Here is a 15,138-nt window from a genome sequence, read left to right on the forward strand (position 1 = left end):
GAAAGCTTGTTCTTCAGGGTGGATTCCCACTAGAGAGAGTGGGTAGGAAAGCTTGTTCTTCAGGGCGGATTCCCACTAGGAGAGAGACGAGAGAGGGTGCAGGAATGCATGTTGTTCAGGGCTGATTACCACTAGAGAGAGGGATCAGGAAGGCTTGTTCTTGAGGGCGGATTCCCACTAAGAGAGAGAGGGGGGAAGGAAAGCTTGTTATTCAGGGCTGATTCCCACTAGAGAGAGGGTGCAGGAAAGCTTGTTCTTCAGGGCGGAGTCCCACTAGGAGAGAGCAGAAAATCTTGTTCTTCAGGGCGGATTCCCACTAGGAGAGAGGGCAGGAACCTTGTTCTTCAAGGCGGATTCCCACAAGGCGAGAGAAGAGAGAGGGTGCAGGAAAGCTTATTATTCAGGGCTGATTCCCACTAGAGAGAGGGAGCAGGAAAGCTTGTTCTTCAGGGCGGATTCCCACTAGAGAGAGAGGGCAGGAACCTTGTTCTTCAGGGCGGATTCCCACTAGGAGAGAGAAGAGAGAGGGTGCAGGAAAGCTTATTATTCAGGGCTGATTCCCACTAGAGAGAGGGAGCAGGAAAGCTTGTTCTTGAGGGCGGATTGCAACTAAGAGAGAGAGAGGGGGGCAGGAAAGCTTGTTCTTCAGGGCTGAGTCCCACAAGGAGAGAGAGAGCAGAAAATCTTGTTCTTCAGGGCGGATTCCCACTAGAGAGACCGGGCAGGAAAGCTTGTTCTTCAGGGCGGATTCCCACTATGAGAGAGTGGGGGCAGGAAAGCTTGTTCCTCAAGGCGGATTCCCACTAGGAGAGAAAGGGGGCAGGAAAGCTTGCTCTTCAGGGCGGATTCCCACTAGAGAGAGAGAGAAGGCAAGCTTGTTCTTCAGGGTGGATTACAACTAGAGAGAGTGGGCAGGAAATCTTGTTCTTCAGGGCTGATTCCCACTAGAGAGAGGGAGCAGGAAAGCTTGTTCTTCAGGGCGGATTCCCACTAGAGAGAGAGGGCAGGAACCTTGTTCTTCAGGGCGGATTCCCACTAGGAGAGAGAAGAGAGAGGGTGCAGGAAAGCTTATTATTCAGGGCTGATTCCCACTAGAGAGAGGGAGCAGGAAAGCTTGTTCTTGAGGGCGGATTGCCACTAAGAGAGAGAGAGGGGGGCAGGAAAGCTTGTTCTTCAGGGCTGAGTCCCACAAGGAGAGAGAGAGCAGAAAATCTTGTTCTTGAGGGCGGATTCCCACTAGAGAGACCGGGCAGGAAAGCTTGTTCTTCAGGGCGGATTCCCACTATGAGAGAGTGGGGGCAGGAAAGCTTGTTCCTCAAGGCGGATTCCCACTAGGAGAGAAAGGGGGCAGGAAAGCTTGCTCTTCAGGGCGGATTCCCACTAGAGAGAGAGAGAAGGCAAGCTTGTTCTTCAGGGTGGATTCCAACTAGAGAGAGTGGGCAGGAAATCTTGTTCTTCAGGGCTGATTCCCACTAGAGAGAGGGAGCAGGAAAGCTTGTTCTTCAGGGAAGATTCCCACTGGGAGAGAGAGGGGACAGGAAAGCTTGTTCTTCAGGGCGGATTCCCACTACAGAGAGAGAGCGGGAAAGCTTGTTCTTCAGGGTGGATTCCCACTAGAGTGAGAGAGCAGAAAAGCTTGTTCTTCAGGGTGGATTCCCACTATAGAGAGGGAGCAGGAAAGCTTATTATTCAGGGCGGATTCCCACTAAAGAGAGGGGGCAGGAAATCTTGTTCTTCAGGGCAGTTTCAAACTAGGAGTGAGAGGACGCAGGAAAGCTTGTTCGTCAGGGCAGATTGCCACTAGAGAGAGAGAGAGCAGGAAAGCTTGTTCTTCAGGGTGGATTACCACTACAGAGAGGGGGCAGGAAAGCTTGTTCTTCAGGGCGGATTCCCACTGGAGAGAGGGAGCAGGAAAGCTTGTTATTCATGAGGGATTCCCACTAGAGAGAGGGAGAAGGAAAGCTTGCTCTTGAGGGTGGATTCCTACTAAAAGAGAGAGGGGGCAGGAAAGCTTGTTCTTTAGGGCAGATTCCCACTAGAGAGAGAGAGCAGGAAAGCTTGTTCTTCAGGGCGGATTCCCACTAGAGAGAGAGAGCAGAAAAGCTTGTTCTTCAGGGGGGATTCCCACTAGTGAGAGGGAGCAGGAAAGCTAGTTCTTCAGGGCGGATTCCCACTTGGAGAGAGAGGGGGCAGGAAAGCTTGTTCCTCAGGGCAGATTCTCACTAGGAGATAAAGTGGGCAGGAAAGCTTGCTCTTCAGGGCGGATTTCACTAGAGAGAGAGAAAGCAAGCTTGTTCTTCAGGGCGGATTCCCACTAAAGAGAAAGAGCAGGAAAGCTTGTTCTTCAGGGTGGATTCCCACTAGAGAGAGTGGGTAGGAAAGCTTGTTCTTCAGGGCGGATTCCCACTAGGAGAGAGACGAGAGAGGGTGCAGGAATGCATGTTGTTCAGGGCTGATTACCACTAGAGAGAGGGTGCAGGAAAGCTTGTTCTTCAGGGCGGAGTCCCACTAGGAGAGAGCAGAAAATCTTGTTCTTCAGGGCGGATTCCCACTAGGAGAGAGGGCAGGAACCTTGTTCTTCAAGGCGGATTCCCACAAGGCGAGAGAAGAGAGAGGGTGCAGGAAAGCTTATTATTCAGGGCTGATTCCCACTAGAGAGAGGGAGCAGGAAAGCTTGTTCTTCAGGGCGGATTCCCACTAGAGAGAGAGGGCAGGAACCTTGTTCTTCAGGGCGGATTCCCACTAGGAGAGAGAAGAGAGAGGGTGCAGGAAAGCTTATTATTCAGGGCTGATTCCCACTAGAGAGAGGGAGCAGGAAAGCTTGTTCTTGAGGGCGGATTGCCACTAAGAGAGAGAGAGGGGGGCAGGAAAGCTTGTTCTTCAGGGCTGAGTCCCACAAGGAGAGAGAGAGCAGAAAATCTTGTTCTTCAGGGCGGATTCCCACTAGAGAGACCGGGCAGGAAAGCTTGTTCTTCAGGGCGGATTCCCACTATGAGAGAGTGGGGGCAGGAAAGCTTGTTCCTCAAGGCGGATTCCCACTAGGAGAGAAAGGGGGCAGGAAAGCTTGCTCTTCAGGGCGGATTCCCACTAGAGAGAGAGAGAAGGCAAGCTTGTTCTTCAGGGTGGATTCCAACTAGAGAGAGTGGGCAGGAAATCTTGTTCTTCAGGGCTGATTCCCACTAGAGAGAGGGAGCAGGAAAGCTTGTTCTTCAGGGAAGATTCCCACTGGGAGAGAGAGGGGACAGGAAAGCTTGTTCTTCAGGGCGGATTCCCACTACAGAGAGAGAGCGGGAAAGCTTGTTCTTCAGGGTGGATTCCCACTAGAGTGAGAGAGCAGAAAAGCTTGTTCTTCAGGGTGGATTCCCACTAGAGAGAGGGAGCAGGAAAGCTTATTATTCAGGGCGGATTCCCACTAGAGAGAGGGAGCAGGAAATCTTGTTCTTCAGGGCGGATTCCCACTAGGAGAGAGGGAGCAGAAAAGCTTGTTCTTCAGGGCGGATTCCCAATAGAGAGAGGAAGCAGGAAAGCTTTTTCTTGAGGGCGGATTCCGACTAAAAAAGAGAGGGGCAGGAAAGCTTGTTCTTTAGGGCGGATTCCCACTAGAGAGAGAGAGCAGGAAAGCTTGTTCTTCAGGGCGGATTCCCACTAGAGTGAGAAGGCAGAAAAGCTTGTTCTTCAGGGCGGATTCCCACTAGTGAGAGGGAGCTGGAAAGCTTGTTATTCGGGGCAGATTCCCACTAAAGAGAGGGGGCAGGAAAGCTTGTTCTTCAGGGCGAATTCCCACTAGAGAGAGTGGGCTGGAAAGCTTGTTCTTCAGGGCTGATTCCCACTAGAGAGAGGGAGCAGGAAAGATTGTTCTTCAGGGAAGATTCCCACTAGGAGAGAGAGGGGGCAGGAAAGCTTTTTCTTCAGGGCGGATTCCCACTAGAGGGAGAGAGCAGGAAAGCTTGTTCTTCAGGGCTGATTCCCACTAGAGAGAGGGAGCAGGAAAGCTTGTTCTTCAGGGAAGATTCCCACTAGGAGAGAGAGTGGGCAGGAAAGCTTTTTCTTCAGGGCAGATTCCCACTAGAGAGAGGGAGCAGGAAAGCTTGTTATTCATGGCGGATTCCCACTAAAGAGAGGGGGCAGGAAAGCTTGTTCTTCAGGGTGGATTCCCACTAGAGAGAGTGGGCAGGAAAGCTTGTTCTTCAGGGCAGATTCCCACTAGAGAGAGGGTGCAGGAAAGCTTGTTCTTCAGGGCGGAGTCCCACTAGGAGAGAGCCGAAAATCTTGTTCTTCAGGGCGGATTCCCACTAGGAGAGAGGGCAGGAACCTTGTTCTTCAAGGCGGATTCCCACATGGCGAGAGAAGAGAGAGGGTGCAGGAAAGCTTATTATTCAGGGCTGATTCCCACTAGAGAGAGGGAGCAGGAAAGCTTGTTCTTCAGGGCGGATTCCCACTAGAGAGAGGGCAGGAACCTTGTTCTTCAGGGCGGATTCCCACTAGGAGAGAGAAGAGAGAGGGTGCAGGAAAGCTTATTATTCAGGGCTGATTCCCACTAGAGAGAGGGAGCAGGAAAGCTTGTTCTTGAGGGCGGATTGCCACTAAGAGAGAGAGAGGGGGGCAGGAAAGCTTGTTCTTCAGGGCTGAGTCCCACAAGGAGAGAGAGAGCAGAAAATCTTGTTCTTCAGGGCGGATTCCCACTAGAGAGACCGGGCAGGAAAGCTTGTTCTTCAGGGCGGATTCCCACTATGAGAGAGTGGGGGCAGGAAAGCTTGTTCCTCAAGGCGGATTCCCACTAGGAGAGAAAGGGGGCAGGAAAGCTTGCTCTTCAGGGCGGATTCCCACTAGAGAGAGAGAGAAGGCAAGCTTGTTCTTCAGGGTGGATTCCAACTAGAGAGAGTGGGCAGGAAATCTTGTTCTTCAGGGCTGATTCCCACTAGAGAGAGGGAGCAGGAAAGCTTGTTCTTCAGGGAAGATTCCCACTGGGAGAGAGAGGGGACAGGAAAGCTTGTTCTTCAGGGCGGATTCCCACTACAGAGAGAGAGCGGGAAAGCTTGTTCTTCAGGGTGGATTCCCACTAGAGTGAGAGAGCAGAAAAGCTTGTTCTTCAGGGTGGATTCCCACTAGAGAGAGGGAGCAGGAAAGCTTATTATTCAGGGCGGATTCCCACTAGAGAGAGGGAGCAGGAAATCTTGTTCTTCAGGGCGGATTCCCACTAGGAGAGAGGGAGCAGAAAAGCTTGTTCTTCAGGGCGGATTCCCAATAGAGAGAGGGGGCAGGAAAGCTTGTTCTTGAGGGCGGATTGACACTAAGAGAGAGAGGCGGGCAGGAAAGCTTGTTCTTCAGGGCTGAGTCCCACAAGGAGAGAGAGACCAGAAAATCTTGTTCTTCAGGGCAGATTCCCACTAGAGAGTGTGGGCAGCAAAGCTTGTTCTTTAGGGCGGATTCCCACTAGAGAGAGGAAGCAGGAAAGCTTTTTCTTGAGGGCGGATTCCGACTAAAAGAGAGAGGGGCAGGAAAGCTTGTTCTTTAGGGCGGATTCCCACTAGAGAGAGAGAGCAGGAAAGCTTGTTCTTCAGGGCGGATTCCCACTAGAGTGAGAAGGCAGAAAAGCTTGTCCTTCAGGGCGGATTCCCACTAGTGAGAGGGAGCTGGAAAGCTTGTTATTCGGGGCAGATTCCCACTAAAGAGAGGGGCAGGAAAGCTTGTTCTTCAGGGCGAATTCCCACTAGAGAGAGTGGGCTGGAAAGCTTGTTCTTCAGGGCTGATTCCCACTAGAGAGAGGGAGCAGGAAAGCTTGTTCTTCAGGGAAGATTCCCACTAGGAGAGAGAGGGGGCAGGAAAGCTTTTTCTTCAGGGCGGATTCCCACTAGAGGGAGAGAGCAGGAAAGCTTGTTCTTCAGGGCTGATTCCCACTAGAGAGAGGGAGCAGGAAAGCTTGTTCTTCAGGGAAGATTCCCACTAGGAGAGAGAGTGGGCAGGAAAGCTTTTTCTTCAGGGCAGATTCCCACTAGAGAGAGGGAGCAGGAAAGCTTGTTATTCATGGCGGATTCCCACTAAAGAGAGGGGGCAGGAAAGCTTGTTCTTCAGGGTGGATTCCCACTAGAGAGAGTGGGCAGGAAAGCTTGTTCTTCAGGGCAGATTCCCACTAGAGAGAGTGGGCAGCAAAGCTTGTTCTTTAGGGCGGATTCCCACTAGAGAGTGGGAGCAGGAAAGCTGGTTCTTCCGTGCGATTTCAAACTAGGAGTGAGAGGAGGCAGGAAAGCTTGTTCGTCAGGGCAGATTGCCTCTAGAGAGCCAGAGCAGGAAAGCTTTTTCTTTAGGGTGGATTCCGACTACAGAGAGGGAGCAGAAAAGCTTGTTCTTCAGGGCGGATTCCCACTAGAGAGAGGGAGCAGGAAAGCTTGTTATTCAGGGTGGATTCCCACTAGAGAGAGGGAGCAGGAAAGCTTTTTCTTGAGGGCAGATTCCTACTAAAAGAGAGAGGGGGCAGGAAAGCTTGTTCTTTAGGGTGGATTCCCACTAGAGAGAGAGAGCAGGAAAGCTTGTTATTCAGGGCGGATTCCCACTAGAGTGAGAGAGCAGAAAAGCTTGTTCTTTAGGGCGGATTCCCACTAGTGAGAGGGAGCAGGAAAGCTTGTTATTCAGGGCGGATTCCCACTAAAGAGAGGGGGCAGGAAAGCTTGTTCTTCAGGGCGGATTCCCACTAGAGAGAGTGGGGAGGAAAGCTTGTTCTTCAGGGCGGATTCCCACTAGAGAGAGTGGGCAGGAAAGCTTGTTCTTCAGGGTGGATTCCCACTAGAGAGTGGGAGCAGGAAAGCTTGTTCTTCAGGGCGGTTTCCCACAAGGAGTGAGAGGAGGCAGGAAAGCTTGTTCTTCAGGGCGGATTCCCACTAGAGAGAGAGAGCAGGAAAGCTTGTTCTTCAGGGTGTATTCCCACTAGAGAGAGGGAGCAGGAAAGCTTGTTATTCAGGGTGGATTCCCACTAGAGAGAGGGAGCAGGAAAGCTGTTCTTGAGGGCAGATTCCCACTAAAAGAGAGAGGGGCCAGGAAAGCTTGTTCTTCAGGGGAGTCCCAATAGGAGAAAAGAGCAGAAAATCTTGTTCTTCAGGGCGGATTCCCACTAGAGAGAGGGGGCAGGAAAGCTTGCTCTTCAGGGCGGATTCCCACTAGGAGAGAAAGGGGGCAGGAAAGCTTGTTCTTCAGGGCAGATTCCCACTAGAGAGAGAGAGTAGGCAAGCTTGTTCTTCAGGGCGGATTCCCACTAGAGAGAGTGGGCAGGAAAGCTTGTTCTTCAGGGTGGATTCCCACTACAGAGAGGGGGCAGGAAAGCTTGTTCTTCAGGGCGGATTCCCACTAGAGAGAGGGAGCAGGAAAGCTTGTTATTCAGGGTGGATTCCCACTAGAGAGAGGGAGCAGGAAAGCTTTTTCTTGAGGGTGGATTCCTACTAGAGAGAGTGGGCAGGAAAGCTTGTTCTTCAGGGCGGATTCCCACTAGAGTGGGAGCAGGAAAGCTTGTTCTTCAGGGCGGTTTCCCACAAGGAGTGAGAGGAGGCAGGAAAGCTTGTTCTTCAGGGCGGATTCCCACTAGAGAGAGAGAGCAGGAAAGCTTGTTCTTCAGGGTGGATTCCCACTAGAGAGAGGGGGCAGGAAAGCTTGCTCTTCAGGGCGGATTCCTACTAGGAGAGAAAGGGTGCAGGAAAGCTTGTTCTTCAGGGCAGATTCCCACTAGAGAGAGGCAGCAGGAAAGCTTGTTATTCAGGGTGGATTCCCACTAGAGAGAGGGAGCAGGAAAGCTTGTTCTTCAGGGTGGATTCCCACTAGAGAGAGGGGGCAGGAAAGCTTGCTCTTCAGGGCGGATTCCTACTAGGAGAGAAAGGGTGCAGGAAAGCTTGTTCTTCAGGGCAGATTCCCACTAGAGAGAGAGAGCAGGCAAGCTTGTTCTTCATGGCGGATTCCCACTAGGGAGAGTGGGCAGGAAAGCCTGTTCTTCATGGCGGATTCCCACTAGAGAGAGTGGGCAGGAAAGCCTGTTCTTCATGGCGGATTCCCACTAGAGAGAGGGAGCAGGAAAGCATGTTCTTCAGGGCGGACTCCCACTAGGAGAGAGAAGAGGGAGGGTGCAGCAAAGCTTGTTATTCAGGGCGGATTCCCACTAGAGAGAGTGGGCAGGAAAGCCTGTTCTTCATGGCGGATTCCCACTAGAGAGAGTGGGCAGGAAAGCTTGTTCTTCAGGGCGGATTCCCACTAGGGAGAGTGGGCAGGAAAGCCTGTTCTTCATGGTGGATTCCCACTAGAGAGAGTGGTCAGGAAAGCCTGTTCTTCATGCTGGATTCCCACTAGAGAGATGGAACAGTGAAGCTTGTTCTTAAGGGCGGATTCCAACTAGGAGAGAGAGGGGGCAGGGAAGCTTGTTCTTCAATTAATTCAGACTACCTTTGCCTCTTTGGAGTATGATTCCCTGACCGTAAGATTTTTTTTTTTTAATGTGGGAGTTTTGTTGTTACCTTTTGATTTTTGCCTCCCTTGAAAAACCCTTTGTCCAAACCTTTTTGCCACCCTTTGCGATTTAATTCTTTCAAATACCTTTCTCCCAGAAACTCAAAATCCAAAAAATAAAAATGAAAAGCTTTGGAAAACCTTTTCTAACCCTTTCCCTAAACCTTCTTCCGTCCACTAAAAGAACCTTTCTGGAATCCTTTGTGAAAATCTATGTCACCATATTTGTGTTTTTTTTTTATTCCTTTCCTTACCTCTTTTATCCAAATAACTGTTTATGCACACTTTTGTGACACCATTTTGTTCTTAGGCTGATGAAAGTTCGTTTTACTGTTTTGCTGCTCACCTCTTCCCTGCTGGCTGTTCACCCTTAATGTGCAACAGAGGGGTGCACTGTGGCGGAGCTATCTGTGTGCATGATCAGAATCTGGTTAGCACTGTTGGTCCATGCACAGTGGGGGTGTTTTGCTTTCCAGAGTTTTGCATGGTTCATTGGGCATGCTGGCTGGGGGACTGCAGGCGCCTTTTTGTGGGATGCTCCTCTATGTCCCACCTGTGGAACGCTTCACAGGAGTGGGCTTCATCGCTCACAGCAGCAAGTTAGAGTCAGAGAGTAGCATTAATGATCTCACACAGCAAAGGGTCAGATCTCCTCCTCAAATGTCCCTGACAGTAAATTTCACACATGTGTGACATGCAAGCAGGTAACTGGGGTTCTCTCCCCTGAATCTATCCCCTGCCTGCCTCCAAAAAACGCTGCACCGTCCTTTTCAGGAGTGCGGACACCTGATACAGGCTGCGGTGGGATTCAAGCAGTGGTTCTGTGGTAAGGAATTCACCTGATTGTGATGCACCTCCCCGTGGTGCGCAATGACGTGGATCAGGGTGACGTCAGACTCTGTCACCATCTTTGATGTCACGCATGGCTTTAGGAGGTCGAAGAGGGAACCACCCTCATGCACTTCCTGTAAGACTGACACTGGCAGTGCCCTCTCTCTCCCAGATGCATCCAACATGATGCAGCGAGGGCCACCGGTTTTCCTCCACGTAGGCTGCCACACATGGTGACCCGCGCCTAGGGGACCGGCCATGTAGGGGGCTCATCCTCAGTATATGAGTCCTACTTAAAGGGGCAGGGAACGGAAAGGTGCAACAGCATTGATAGTCGCCTGACTTAGACTGGAGCAGGGGCTGGCGGTCTGGGGACCATTCCCCATGAGCCCTCCGTCCACCAACCCCAGGCACAGGTAAGGAACTATGTCACCACACTGCCTTTGGCACAAATACTCTTCAGGGATTCCCCTTGACATGTGAGCACTCATGCCCCTCTGTGGCTGCCCCAGTACCTGGATTGAACCTTCACGCAGAGTATGAACAGTGCCGTGGCAACACACATGTAACCACCCTTCTTAAGCAAAAAGCACCTAGATGCCTCCGGGTTAGGTGCGCTACATACATGTCAAAATAAATAAATAAATAAATAAATACTAGCAATGAGAGATAACCAACGAGATAGGCCCATGGTCAGAGGACCCGCTCTCTGTGGCACCATCCTGCTCATTTGCCCACTCGCTGGAGACCTTACTTTGCAATACAATGGATGTTTACACACACACACACGAGCACGCGCGCGCGTGCGCGCCCCCACACCAAGCGGGTGACTGTCAAGCTTGCTTTGAGAAAAGCAACACGCTCTTTTTCTTGCAGTTCTTTTTGATTTAGTTTGTAAGAGTGAAAGTTGTGCAAGGCACTTTCGAAAGGGGTATCATGTAATAATATCGCCATATATATGGTCGCCGTAAATAATATCGCCGGGAAAATGTTGTGGCGATATTATTTGGGTGACCATATATATGGCGACAGGAGCAAAAAAAATACAAAATTTAAAAAAGAAAAAAAAAGAAAAAAAAAAGTTTGGGGGTTACAGGGGTGTCCCCCGCATGTTCCATGCAATAATGTCACCACAAAAAAACGACAATTTTTCGGCGATATTTTTGCATGGCGAGATTTTTGTGGCGACATTATTACATGGAACCTTCGAATATGTTGTTGTTGCAAAAAGATTGATCAGTAGATGGACAGGCAGGCAGATATATTGACTGGCAATGGGAATGATGGATGAATGAATGGATGGATGAATTTGGTGGATGGATAGTGGATGAACAATGGCAGATAAAGTCGAATTATTTTCCTTTTCCAATGTTTACTCACCTGTTTAAAAAGTCTGGCAGCTTTCACCACGGTTCGCCGTGCCATCTGGCGAGAAGCCCCCCCCCCATCATCAGTCTATCCCCTTCTTTATTTTTACATGGGCAATTCTTCACCTGGTCACCCTATATGCGCTTGGCCGCCAGCACGGCCTTGTCTATTGTACTGAAGTTGGAATCGTTCTCATACTGATTACAAACCGTGCCCCTCTCTTTGCTCCAGGCTCCTTCCTTCTGTCCACCCCCATCATCCCCTACCAGAAGATCCAGGAGGGGTACTGGTATGGCCCGAGAACGTACTGCGTCGAGAAGTTCCCCTCCGAGGGCCCCAAGAAGGCCTGCATCCTCTACCAGTTCCTGGCCGTCTACCTGCTGCCACTCCTGACCATCTGCCTCTGCTACTCCACCATGCTGAAGCGGGTGGGGCAGCCGGTGGTGGAGCCCGTGGACAACAACTACCAGGTGAGTGAGTGGGCGCGCCCACCACTATTAGACTGGCATTGGCACTCTATGGCTCTGCTAAATGAACTCACACTTTCGCCACTGGATGGCAGCAGAGCCAAACTGCAGGCTAGGACCCGCGCTCAGCACGAGAAGATGAGGGTTGGGGGCAACTCGTTTACCTTTCAGAACTATCAGGCACAAGCAACACTTCCATGTTTGTAGCCAGAGAGACAGAGGGCCTCATTACCAGATTCCTGGTGCGAGAAAACACGCGTTTGTCCGGTGGGGGCCGCTGATCTACCTCCCACACTGACTTAACAGTAAATCAGGCCTGAAGTGTCAAAAAACAAATGCTGCAATTACCTCTGGACTCCATGGAATGGGATTTACCAGTGTTGCCACTGCCTGGAATATTTTAATTTGTTTATTTTAAAGCGCTCATAAAGCCAGCGGGCATCAAGGCGCTGTTACAGGAATTGTTTTGTTTTTTAGTTGCATAATTCTTTTGTTTTTTTTTGTCTTAGTTGCGTATTTATAACGTGCTTAAATTCCCAGAGGTTTCTATGCGCGGACCCAGGGATCGAACCTGTGTTGCTTCGTCTTCGTGTCGTCTTGCTTCCAAGGCAAACACATTGCCGCTGAGCTATCCTCCCGTTAATACCAAGATATAAGGCAGCAGAAATTTTTAGGGGCAGTTTGCCGGGAACCTGCCGGATTTACCAGCAGGATAGCGGCAAACTTTTAATGAGCCCCAGAGAGTGAGAGTAAGAGAGACAGAGAGCGTGTTTTGAGAAAATCTTTCACGTATCAGCAACACCAGGGAGACGGCATAAGCCGAGTGACGCAATTTCGCTTCAATGTGTTTTATGTTTGACTGGTAGAATTCATTTTTCACATTTGTTTTACCTAATTTTCAATGTGAGGGGTGATCCTGCCCCTAACACCCTTGCCCACTCCAACCAATATTGCTTGACCTCAACCCGAAATCTACATTTTTGTGGTAAAAAAAGAGAGTAAAAAGCAATTGGATGGGGTCGTGCAGTGACACAGTTTTAGCACATTGATTAGATTTCACACGTTCATTTTTTCTCAATATTTCCATGAAGTGTCATTTCTGGAGGTCTGATAAATCAAATACTAAACACAAAATGATCAGGGCATGAATTTACTAATAAATAAGTTAAAAATAATGTTTGGACATCACATTTCAAAAGATCATTGTAGTGTTAGACAAACATAAACAATGGTATAAATCTCATGTGTTCACGGGATAAGCAAAATTAATAGTAAAGTCAAAAATGCAAAGGAACATGTAAAGACAAAACCTTTTACATACATTGTTGCAAGAAATATGTGCGTCCCATTTCATCTAGTGGGAGCCATAGGGCATTTTATTGGCTGTACCAAACATTGAACACTCAATACTGTGTGAGAAAGTCCAAAGGGTTGTGTTTCGGCCACTTGTAGCAGTTGAAAGATGCTGTTAGTGGGGTGGCCTTCATCAGGACAGGTACAAATTGATAGATGCTCAATAAATGATCATTACTGTGCGTATCTGTGAAATAATCAGAAAATGGTTCTGTGAGTGAAAAGGAGACTGTATTCGGGTGAGTTGTTCATGGCTTTTTAAGAAACTATTACTGCTTTAAATAATACCAAATGAACCCAGTAACGGGCTTACCATGCAAGTGTGACTGGGTACGGCTGTCGAGGAGTGCACTACCACTTGTTTGTAGAGGACCCAAAAAGGCTGGTGTGAATGTTAAAAAAACACCTTCTACATGGTAATCTACCAACATGGAAAAGGGAAAGATAAACAGGTCTAGCTCACAAGTTTAATGTGGTGCACGAGTACAGTCCAGAAAAGGACCTGTGACCCATAAGGTGGGTCTAAAGTGAGTGAGGGATGGTATGGCTAAGTCGTTCATGCCTCGGGGAACCAATGCAGATACTAGGTTGTGTTGGAGGGTGCCCTGATCTAGTTGGCAGGTAATGTGCTTGCAGCCTGGCAAGTATAATCAAGTCTAATTGTCTACAAAATAGAACGATCCGTTTGTGCATAAACAACCTCTCAAGTGAATAATGGGCTGTAACCTAAAAGCACCGGTCTACCAAAGAGTGAGCCGGATGCCTATATTTGGAATGGGGGACATGCAGAGAGGCGCCGTCGGGCCTGACTGTGTGCATGAGCCCGTCACAGAGTCGCTGCAAAACCCGAGCTGTATCTGTAGCTCTTCTGACCTGAGCTGGATGCAATGAGGAAGGGTCTCAATGTGCGCTTGGACTCAGCAGATATGTCCGTGCTTCGCTGAGGCGGCGCCGGCGCACTGGGTAGTGTGACTAGCGATGTGTGTGCGGTTGCCTAGGTAGATTCTAAGTAAAGAGGATCTAGATGAGTGTCCTGTGGTCGTGTATACAGAGAGCACGACCCATATGGGAGGCACAAGGAGGCGGAACTCCACACCTTATGTGCAAGGGCAATATATGCGTCACGACATACAGCAAAAATAGCTAGTTTCAAATGGCAGTTCTCTTTCTTATTTCCAAAATGAAAGTTGTTTAGAGAACACACTGTGAACGCCATATGCCTGTAAACGCAGTCTATAACACTAAATAGTTGTGTCGCAACTGTAGGTATGGGGCACTGTTAGAATAGAATACCTAAGTAGCACCACGTATAGAGGGGTGCTGGCGTGTTGTTGGAGGTTGTAAAAAGGTTTCTGCAATGGAAAAAGCGGCACAGTGAAAGGCAGGAGAATCAGATTTAGTGCTGTGCTTGCTAGGACATAATGTCGATGTATCGATGTTAATCAAAGACAGCTCAATACACGAGAAACACTCACATTCATGTATCATACAGAGATGACCCAGGATGGTGGTAAACTATATAATACTCAACGTTTTAGTTCATAATCAAAAATCATCGAGTGAAATGGTTCCACCATGATGTCAAGGCCACTTCTGGCAGTGTCCAGGCGGTGTTTCCTTCTTTGTTCAAGTTGTGTTAGTTGTTTATCAGCATCGCCTCCTCTCTTCTGTGGGGTCAGCGTTTGAAGGAGTAACCACTTTAGATCTCTGAGTGTTTCTTCTGGATGTAGTGTTCAACCAGAGGTTTCTCTGGAACTCTGTTCCTGATGCATGACCGGTGCTCGGAGATCCGTTGTTTCCCTGCTTGTTTTGCCAACATACAGTAAGCCGCATGGGCATTCTATGATATAAATCACGGCTTTGCTGTTGCCATTGGTGTGTCTTTGGAATATCCACTGGATGTCACGGGATGTCCCATTTTCAAAAGCTTTTAAGGTTTCTGTGAAATCGCAGGCCTCACAGCGGCCGCATTTGTAGTAGCCTTTCACTGAGCTCTGATAATTCAAGCGTAAGAAAATGAACCTGCTGGCCTGCTCCCAATGGACAGGCTGCACAGTGATTTCTGCAGACGCCTGGCCTGTTTCGCAGTTACTGGAGCAAATGGCAAGATACCCTACCTCGACCGTGGATGGAGACATTTTCCACCAAGCGGTCATTCAGTATATTTATTTACTTAACCGTTTTCTTATAACGCGACTAATACCATACCTGAGTTCAGTTTATAACCGCTCTTTCTCTGCGTGGTCCTGTTTCCAAGACCAGCACGCTGCCCCTGTGCTATCACCCATTCCTGGTCACCTTCAACATGACCAATAAGGGCTGATTTTAAATAACTTGCTGATTGCATGGGTGGTCCGCCTACATGAGCACTCGTGTGCTGTTGGGCCCCTCCATCCAATTTTCTACACTCACAAATCGGTGTGCAAACGTGTCAGGGAATCGAGCTGACTCACTTTGTGAGAAAGAAAACACGGTCTGCAGCAGCTAATGATGGATTCCAATGGAATCTGCCTGCAGTTTACCCAGTGTAAATGCGAGATGTAGTGCATTGGAGTCTTTAGTTTTTCGCCTGCTTGAAAATCCAATGCAGACGTAAAACCCGGTGCTCTTCCGCGATGGAGGAAAGCAAAAGCAAAGA

At 49.4% G+C, this 15,138-nt stretch overlaps 1 protein-coding gene across 3 annotated transcripts in view; it reads left to right on the top strand.

The window, feature by feature from the left end:
* The window catches only part of LOC138550306 (G-protein coupled receptor 54-like), a 394,439-nt gene that overhangs the window by 351,199 nt on the left and 28,102 nt on the right, over positions 1-15,138 (top strand). For all 3 annotated transcript variants that reach the window (XM_069642402.1, XM_069642400.1, XM_069642401.1), the window contains exon 4: positions 10,912-11,150. In XM_069642402.1, coding sequence (XP_069498503.1) covers positions 10,912-11,150 — 239 coding nt within the window. The remainder of the gene's footprint in view (positions 1-10,911; positions 11,151-15,138) is intronic.

The sequence above is a fragment of the Ambystoma mexicanum genome, chromosome 1q (assembly GCF_040938575.1).
Source record: "Ambystoma mexicanum isolate Mex_15411 chromosome 1q, UKY_AmexF1_1, whole genome shotgun sequence".
Lineage (NCBI taxonomy): Eukaryota > Metazoa > Chordata > Amphibia > Caudata > Ambystomatidae > Ambystoma > Ambystoma mexicanum.